This window comes from Prenolepis imparis, unplaced genomic scaffold, assembly GCF_030444845.1.
Source record: "Prenolepis imparis isolate NDT839.2.m4 unplaced genomic scaffold, iyPreImpa1.0 SCAF_11, whole genome shotgun sequence".
NCBI lineage: Eukaryota > Metazoa > Arthropoda > Insecta > Hymenoptera > Formicidae > Prenolepis > Prenolepis imparis.
This window is the reverse complement of record NW_028141169.1, coordinates 6,815,587-6,824,281: the sequence shown is the minus strand read 5'-3', so window position 1 is coordinate 6,824,281 and position 8,695 is coordinate 6,815,587. Positions and strand designations below refer to the sequence as shown.

Below are 8,695 nucleotides of genomic sequence, written 5' to 3'. Positions count from 1 at the left end.
GGTTTCTCGTTTAGATCATGAATAAAGGGCGTGGCCAATGGACTGGATGTCTTGCGACGTAGTTGAAGTTGAATTTGAATTTCTAATGTTCGCGTCGCCCTTTTTATTGGCTTCTCGCCCGACACGATCTCGATCAACGGTTATTAACATCTTGGAAACATGACGTTCGAGCTGCGTGGGTGTTATCGCCGAAACAAACAGTCACCTTGATGGCGGTCAAAATTTAGCGATATTTTAATCTGGCATTTTCACCGATCGTCGTTGATCAGATAAATGTATAATGCTCGTTAAAATGACGTTAATATGCAATTTTGTCAGAAAGAGAATACTTTGATGAGGATCGATGATAACGTTGATTGAGAGAAACCTGGGGCGAATAGGCGAAAACATAGCGACAATATAATCTGACGGTTATGACAAATTGTCATTCATCAGAAAAATGGATAATGGATAAAAAAATGGCTATTGTGTCAAGATGCAAGTTTGCATCGATCTAGACGAATTCTGCTCGACGATTTTAAGTACGTTTTTATTTAAATGAATAAAGCTTTTGTAAATATTTTTATCTTGTCACGAAAAATTGAGTATTGTTTCATATTTTGTCTTCTAGAACACATATACTTCAAAATTGTTAACCCTAATGATGACTTTATGTCATAAGTATTTCTCTGACAGCTTGTCATATAAACGTCAGAATATATCGTTAATTAATGTGTTACATACAAGACTAAAAATCCTAATCTTATTTTATTTTTATTTTGTATCCTGTAAAAAATATCTGATTTATATTCGAATTATGAAATATTTATAGCATTCATAGTTTATCGATAATTTCAAAAGTTCATTCATCGTTATCGAGTTAGGTTGACAAGCAAAGGATCTGCAAATATTGGCTTCGCGCACTTCGAGAGAATCATAATTTATACTGGTAATTTATGATAATTTATATTATATTCTAATTAATTTTTATATCTTTCATATGGAATAAAGATTATAATGTTATAGTTTGTATGAAAAATAAGTTATCTATTATTAACAGATATAGATCTATATCTGATAAAATTATTTCGTGAAAGTTCAGACGATGTGGCACATGTATTACAGAATTACTAAGTCCTCGCATTAACGACTCTGAGCTCGAAAGCTTGCATCCCGCAGGATGACAAGAGGAGAACGTGGACCAGTTTGAACCGGAGCGCCCTTTCAGCAATCGATAAGGAGCCTCGTGAGTAGTCGACTACCCTCGTGGAACTTCGCACGTTCGCTAATCAATCCGCTTTCGCGCTTATCAACAAGTACCGCATACAAAATCGGCACGCCGATGCTGTTCGGTTAGTCGTTGTGGGGTTGTCCGAGATCATGTAACGTCTGCAGTCAGTGGTGTCAGGATCGTCGACTGCGACGGCGCGTTTGCAGGGGATGAAGCCTTGAGGAGTTAGTCAGATCACGTCACGTTCTATTGGATCTTCGGCTACTCCGACGATCTCTTGCTCGACTCTTCGTGTCTCTCATTTAATTGATAGCCTCTCGCATCGTATTGCGTCGTTGGCGTTAATAAAGTACCGTGCTGTTTCGTAACGAATACCTTCACATGCTGATGAACGTGTCGCACGTGAACAAATACGTGCTAGCGTGACAGCCGCGCACGCGACTTCCTCCTCCGGCGAGTCGCTATTTCCTAGGAGAGTTGCCTAATAATTAAGTGAATAATCCCCAACTTTTTCCTCGTGGCCTTTTAATTGCACCGAATAGTCGTACACGTTTTATGTTCCGAAAAGAAACATTTTTTTAGACAATTTGATTTTTTGTATCATCGAATTTGACACTTCTGAGAAATTAATTATTTAATCTGGCGATGCTCCCTGCCGAATTTGACATTTCCGAAAAATCAGTGATTTAATCTAGCGATGCTCTGGCGAACATTTGATAGATTTCATTGAGCTATATACATGCTAATAAATCGTCTCGCACATTACAACAAAAGTGAAGTGTCTTTGCTCATTTTTTACGTTATTTCGGTAACCGAGATGAGTCGGAGATTTTTCTCGAGTCTCAAGGAGCATCACTTATATTTTTATAAAGAATTATTAAGCAAATTTGCCTCGTGCGGATCGTTTGTTTTGGACATAATCTTGATATTACTTCATCTCTCTATATAATATTCCTGTCAGATGACATTTCGCAATGTGTTCACCTGTTCCTAGTGATTTATTTCAACGTCCTTTCGCATTCTAGCGGAACCAATGACGTTTAGAAAGACTAGATAAAGAGGCGAAATATCTTTTTGGATTTTGGCAAACGAAACGTGATCTCGCGATCTCTGACGATGCTTGGTGAAGAAACAGCAATTATCTTTCCGAGATCTCGCGAGATTTAAATCCTGACATTGCAAAGAGATTGTATAGCTTAGGCACTTTCTTCCTTCAGATAATGCTCTATTTTAAAAATTATTCAATTTTTAAAATATGCATGTCTCTATCTTTTATTGCTATGTTCCAGGAGAAACAATGTATAAATACGTGCCAAAACGTTTTATTTTATTACGAAAAATGCAAGTTATTTTTTTCTAATAAAGTTCTAATAAGATTCGTTATGTCGTTCTCTTTGAATGAGTAAAAAAATTCTGCACCATCTTATCGCTGAAATTTTGCATTACGGTGCATCGGTCGACGACGCTGAAGTGCTGGAGAACGCGAGGGTGTTTTCGCGGATGGGAGAAAAGGAAGGTGCGATTTTCGGAAAGCGCGGTCGCGTCGCTAAAAATAAACTCGATCTTCGTGTGAGCGTGTGGCGCTGGATGCTTTTAAACATAGTTTTGGCAGGCAGAAACGTCAAAGCGCCTCGGAGTGGCAGAGCGCGAGGATCGTTTCGCAAATTTCGCGGAGAGAGAGAAAGAAAGAGCTCATTGTTCTCCGCCGAAACGCGATCATCGCGTCTCGAAAAACCTCCCGGAAGGTCCTGTGTAAATTTCATTCCTGTCTTAAGACAGTCGCGATACCGAGTTTCGCTTCGATAAATTAAAGGGAAAAAATATGAAAGGTGCATCGGAGAAGTTTGATAAGGAGAATCAACGGCCGATGACGACGATGCAGTCGATCGACGAGAATGCAGCCGAAGACGTGCAGCAGGAAGAGTAAAGAGCCTAGAGGACAGAATCGTGTGTTTCGTGTGCATGTGCGTGTATATGCGTGTACGTCGTTTCTGTCGTTGCGCGTTTCCGGTCATCGCGATTCGAGACGCGGTCTGTTTTCCAACACGTGGTCGATGTAATATTTCGTTCAAGATATTTACTTCAACATACATTTGTCTGACAATTTGCTAAATTTACATGCAAAGTCGAAGGCTTTTATTTTTTTTTTATATCAATGGAAATCTTTAAAATAGATCTGTTTCAAGAAAGTTTGAAAACTTAAGCAGTAGAGTTGATTAATAGTTTTATTTATTCTAATTATAAAATAATAGGTTGTTCGGAAAGTCATTTCGTTTTTTTGCATGAAAATTGTATGTGAAAAAAACGAAATGACTTTCCGAACAACCCAATATATCTGATTATATACGCTTTATATTGGCTTAAGTATCTTAAGTGACTTTAACAAATGTCGTGCGAATCGGTAATAAATCGAGATTATCCCGCACGTATATATTCGCGTGTACTTGCTGAATTTATCTCATTCGATATTTTTCATGCAAGTTGCATTGGTTTGACATTTCGTCGGCGTAGCGATTTATTGTTATACGCTTCAGACGGTATTTATGTTCCAATTAAGCGGATGGCATTACTGGAATATTGAACATTCGTAATTGTTTACCAGTAAAGAAGCTTACAGAATTACGAGAGAGAGATGTTCATTAATTATTTCGTTTAATAAGCTGAAGTCGAAGAAATTTTTTAATTGTTACCTGCATTCTACGGATTCACTTGATCGCGCTGCGGCTTTTCTTGTTAATGCACCGATGCAACGCTTAATGCACAATTCACGCATTGCTTTAATCTTTTAGGGATGTATACATATCTTGAACTACACGCTGTACAGATTCACAAAAAGATATATAATTAGAAAGGCCTTTGTATTTTGTGAGCTGCCAATAAATATCTCATTAGCAACCTTTTTATTCTTCTTTTTGTATCTGCCTGTTAAAAAGAAATTAAAGCAATTTCGCATGATGTCCCACGCTTTTAGAGTTGCTTTACGAATATTTCATATGTAGCTAGTGTTAAACGTAATAAAATTGACTATTATTTCTTTTTACGACACGAGCAGTCGAGTAAAGTCACAGAATACGAAATAAGATATTTTTGACATCGTCGGTGATCCCAAGTAACCGTGACTAAATTGAATATTTTTTTTTAATATGACAATACCATTGCCGGTTAATAAGCGGTTGAACGCTTAATTATTCGATAATAAGATTCTTTGAGCCGTTCATCTCGAGATCGCGCAGCATGTGGAGGTTTATTTCAGAAATGTTGCATTTTACCCAACCGCGTTAATTAACCTTGGCTCCGATGCGCGTCGGTTTTCCAATGGTTGACTTTAATTCCCGCGACATTGACTTACGGCGACCAGCTGATTGCACACATCGTGATTAACAGTACTTCCGACTGCGTTGGCCGAAAGCCAATGCCAGAAGATTCATTGATGCGGCGAAGAGCTTGTCGCATTGCTGACAATGCGCGAGGAAACACCATTGTTTGTCTCGTCATGACGAAAACTCTATCGCTTTTCATCTGCGTTCTGTAAAATGTAATATTTTTAAGACGAGTTAGTAGATAAATCGCTCGAAATTACACGAGGAAGCAACGCGATGTCACATTTTTTGTGTACACGAGAAAGTAATCGTTAATCATTCTTTTCAGGTACCGTAAGGCAAATCGTGAAATGTTAGCTTGCAGCCTCTAGCTCCTTGCGTCTCATTCATCATCAAAAGTAGACAAGAGTCTCGCTTTTGCAAGTTTTGTGACGTGTTTATTTCGCAGTAGACCGATAACTCGCGAGAGATCAATCAATGGCTTCTCATTAGTTTCTGACGTTTCACGGCGCAGCACGATCGAAACACGCAGCTCGTTTCTGGTCCTTGCTGGAAAGAGTAAATGACATTTCTCGTTGTTTTGCGGTACGATTTAGTGTGATGTCAGCGGGTAATAAAAGCGCGGACGAGGCTGTGAGCGATGCACTGTTGGAGAAGCTACGAACTCATGCGGCTAAACCGCAGGAGGCCGGCGACGCACTCAGGGCGATCGTGGCCAAGATTCACGCGCGTGTCACTTCATCAGGTATGTTACTCTGAGAATCTTCTCGTCTCGGGATGTGGTAATTTTGCGTCTCGGGAGTAATTCTCTCGTCTTGCGCCAATTCGCGTTTTTTTTTTTTTTTATACGCTCTGGCACTTAATCTGACAACAACACGAGCCCCTTGATCGCTTCCCGAATAATATTTCACGAATTTTATTTTGACGGCGCAAGAAAATATACACGCGCTCTTCTATGATAACTCCGTTTCGATTATTATCGCGAATCGAATGCCCGATGCAATTTCCCTTCTCATTAGCATTTCGCATCGCGTGTCGTCTCCGTTAACGTTGCCGTACGATAAACGTACGGATTGCGCGCGAATCGCGGCAATAAAGTTCTAAACGGATTGAGGGAGAGATTGGACACTTCAGAAAGGAATTCGTGACGGTATATCATTATACTCTCGGCACGAGCATGAAATCGCGGATAGAACTTGCGCGATCTATCATTCTCCGTGTGATCCCTTCGCGACAGATAGCGAAGAAAATCGTTCCTTCGCTATCCGTTCTGTGCACCATCATGTTATTATTCTAAGCCCCACTGTGAAACTTAAATTAAACGAATATGAGACGTACGAAATTTTTAGCAAAACGAATATCCACGTCAAAGAGATTTGCGGAAATTAACATATATGTCACATAGAAAAGATATCGAATTTTTTTACTTCCGATATAAATTATTCTACGAAACTTTTTTAAGCAATTTTTTAAATATTATTAATTCTCTGCTTACTTTCATTATTTGTGTTTTAATTATGATTGCTGCTTCGTTATCGCGCGTGTTTGTCAAATATTAATTCGCGCCAATCAGTTCCGGATCTTTTGGACAACTTTGCGAACAGGTGTGCAAACAGAGTAGTCGGCCGCTTTACCGTTCGTTATTTTAGAGTAGAAGAACCGCCTGTTAGAAGATTACGTAATGACTTTCGGTATCGCTGATGACAGATTCGTTTGGCCGCCGTCCAGAGAACCTATGACTCCGAATGATACACACTCGGAATCGCGCCGGGCGCATTGAAGACGCGCCAATTTGATAAGGGCTGGCAAATCTATTTGGCCGGTATTTCCGCGAGTCGCGGAATTTACTGCAGTCGGGTTTTAGTTTGCACATTGTACGTTATTGCAGCTAAAATTTTGCGACATAGTTTCGGATACCTTTAGGCGGTCTCTAACTAAATTTTCGCTGTAGGTCACGCAACTATATATTTTGATGTTGACGTCAAAAGCGAAGATTCGTATTATTCTATGCATGAGTTGCAGTGTAAATATATAACGATATTTGCCGTCATATAACAGCATTGATTTAACATCATGTAAATTTTATGAACATTGTGTTCGTGACATTGATTTCAATTGGCAACACCTCAAGTGTAAGAATACACGAGTGTCGTGCCAATGTATCCCTAATTTCTTAAAGAACGTATTGCCATACGTTTGTCAAGGCCGATCTTGACAAGTCGGTATCGCATCTTGCGCTACAAATATAAATTATAAATTTATAAATTTGATATATATACAAAGAGAGAAGAATGCTATATATAATGCTATAAATTTCTCTGTCGTTTTACACGTGTATTTTCCAGATCGGCGGATACGCGAGCGCACGTTGGAAAAGCTCTGGCGCAAGAATTCCGGTGCGATGGAATCGTTTATTATGGCACTGGAGGTAAATAATTTTTCATTAAAATAATCCTTTGACGAGTCGAGTTCTATACCTTGATCGCTCTTGCTTAATTGTAACATTTATCTTATCGGAGCTACAGATAAGCTACGAACGTCTCGCGTGTTAATAGCTATCGATCAAATTACGTATTTGTGTGTGTGTGTGTTTAAGAAAATTACGAGCTTTCGGTCATTCTTGGCCGGCACATTATATTGACACAGTGCAAAGTCAATTAAGAATTTATATAACCGCGGCAATTAGCACTATCTGCAAAATAGCGCGATCGTGTCACGCGACGCGCGTGTTGCATTGTGTCTACACGCTCGAGAAAGCTGCGAAGCGAGGCTCGTAAAACTAGATATCCGCTTGTTCTAGTTCCTGACAAGTGTTGGCGCACACGTAGATCAGAAAATAATTGCTCGCGTGCTATTTACACGACTCCTTTGTAATTACTCGTTGCTATTATTGCAGCAGATTTTTTATTTCTTTTTTTACACATACTGTAAACGTGATGTAAACGAGGGAGAGAAGGAAGAATTAATGTATATTTTTGTATTGAAAAAATAATTAAAATAATTTGAAAATTCGTGTTTTAGAACTGTAAGGATCACGTTGCCAATTGTAGTATCACCGGGATACTTCACGAATGCATATCACCCCGAGTGACCAAAGGCAAATCCAAGGAGAAGGCGAGCAAGAACAAGAGTACCACAAGTAATGTTTATTATAAAAAAAAATTATTCTCAAGCACTTTTTTATTGGGAATCTTCATTCTTTGGAATCGAAAGTAACCGACACTTTTTTTTTACAGGAACCAGTAGTCGCATGGCGGTCATTCAACTGATTAACTTAGGTATCACGCAAGTCCTAGTTAAACTTTTAATTAACCTGCAACACGCAGACACCATCACGAGCGAAGTACTCACTCAAGACATTCTCTGGATTTTAAGCCAGGTAATTTTTTTGATGCCCTTTACTAAAAAAAAAATTATTTTTAATTTTATTGCAATGTGAACGATTATTTTGTTTATCGCTATTTTTGCAGAAGGAAACAGTTTTGACACGTTACATAATTGCATAAAACTTTTATCGATCATACTGCGTATGCCTATCGTAATACTGTAAAAATATTTTTGTAATTTTAATTTCTCTGACATAAAAATTATTTATGTTAATTATTTTATATAATTTCTTTTTACTACGTTGCTATTTATATTGCACATTATAAAGATCCGTAAAATATAAAATGACAAAAAAAAAAAAAAAAAAAGAATTAATTAAATATTTTCGAAATTTATCTAAAATTTTGAAGAGAGACAAGAATATATATTTTATTGAGATTTTGCATTTTGTTTTAGGTGGCTCAAAGGGACCAGAAATTTGTGTCAAAGATGAAATTGCTCAACTCCATAAAAGTGTTCCATGCGTTGTTAAAACAACATTACAACAATAGCAAGACGTTATTATCGCTATTGTTGATCATCAAAACTTTGGCTAAAAACTGTAAGCAACCATTTTAATATATAATTTGCTTATACATTCGAGGACAATATAAGCTGTTATTTCTTCGATAGCTTTTTCCTTACAAACGCTAGTAAAAGACGGCATTACTAGCACCTTGGAAAAAACATTTGTCAGCGTTGGTTATACGCCACACTTGAAGTTGAAGACATTGTTGGAATGCTTGAAACATTTTACAATTAATAGTACGTATACGCATTTGTGTATAATCATATATAT

General features: G+C 38.0%; 1 protein-coding gene across 10 annotated transcripts in view; it reads left to right on the top strand.

The window, feature by feature from the left end:
- Window positions 1–778: 778 nt before the first annotated feature.
- Window positions 779–8,695, top strand: part of LOC145942870 (cytosolic carboxypeptidase 1) — a 29,824-nt gene continuing 21,907 nt past the window's right edge. For 2 of the 10 annotated variants that reach the window (XM_083049986.1, XM_083049984.1), the window contains exons 1-7: window positions 3,038–3,266; window positions 5,045–5,275; window positions 6,876–6,958; window positions 7,552–7,669; window positions 7,767–7,909; window positions 8,314–8,458; window positions 8,530–8,661. In XM_083049986.1, the coding sequence (XP_082906112.1) occupies window positions 3,173–3,266; window positions 5,045–5,275; window positions 6,876–6,958; window positions 7,552–7,669; window positions 7,767–7,909; window positions 8,314–8,458; window positions 8,530–8,661 (946 nt within the window). In that variant the 5' untranslated portion in view covers window positions 3,038–3,172. Of the gene's footprint in view, window positions 929–1,104; window positions 3,267–4,858; window positions 5,276–6,875; window positions 6,959–7,551; window positions 7,670–7,766; window positions 7,910–8,313; window positions 8,459–8,529; window positions 8,662–8,695 lie in introns of those variants that run through there. The other 8 variants (XM_083049985.1, XM_083049988.1, XM_083049987.1 and 5 more) reach the window with 8 other exon arrangements.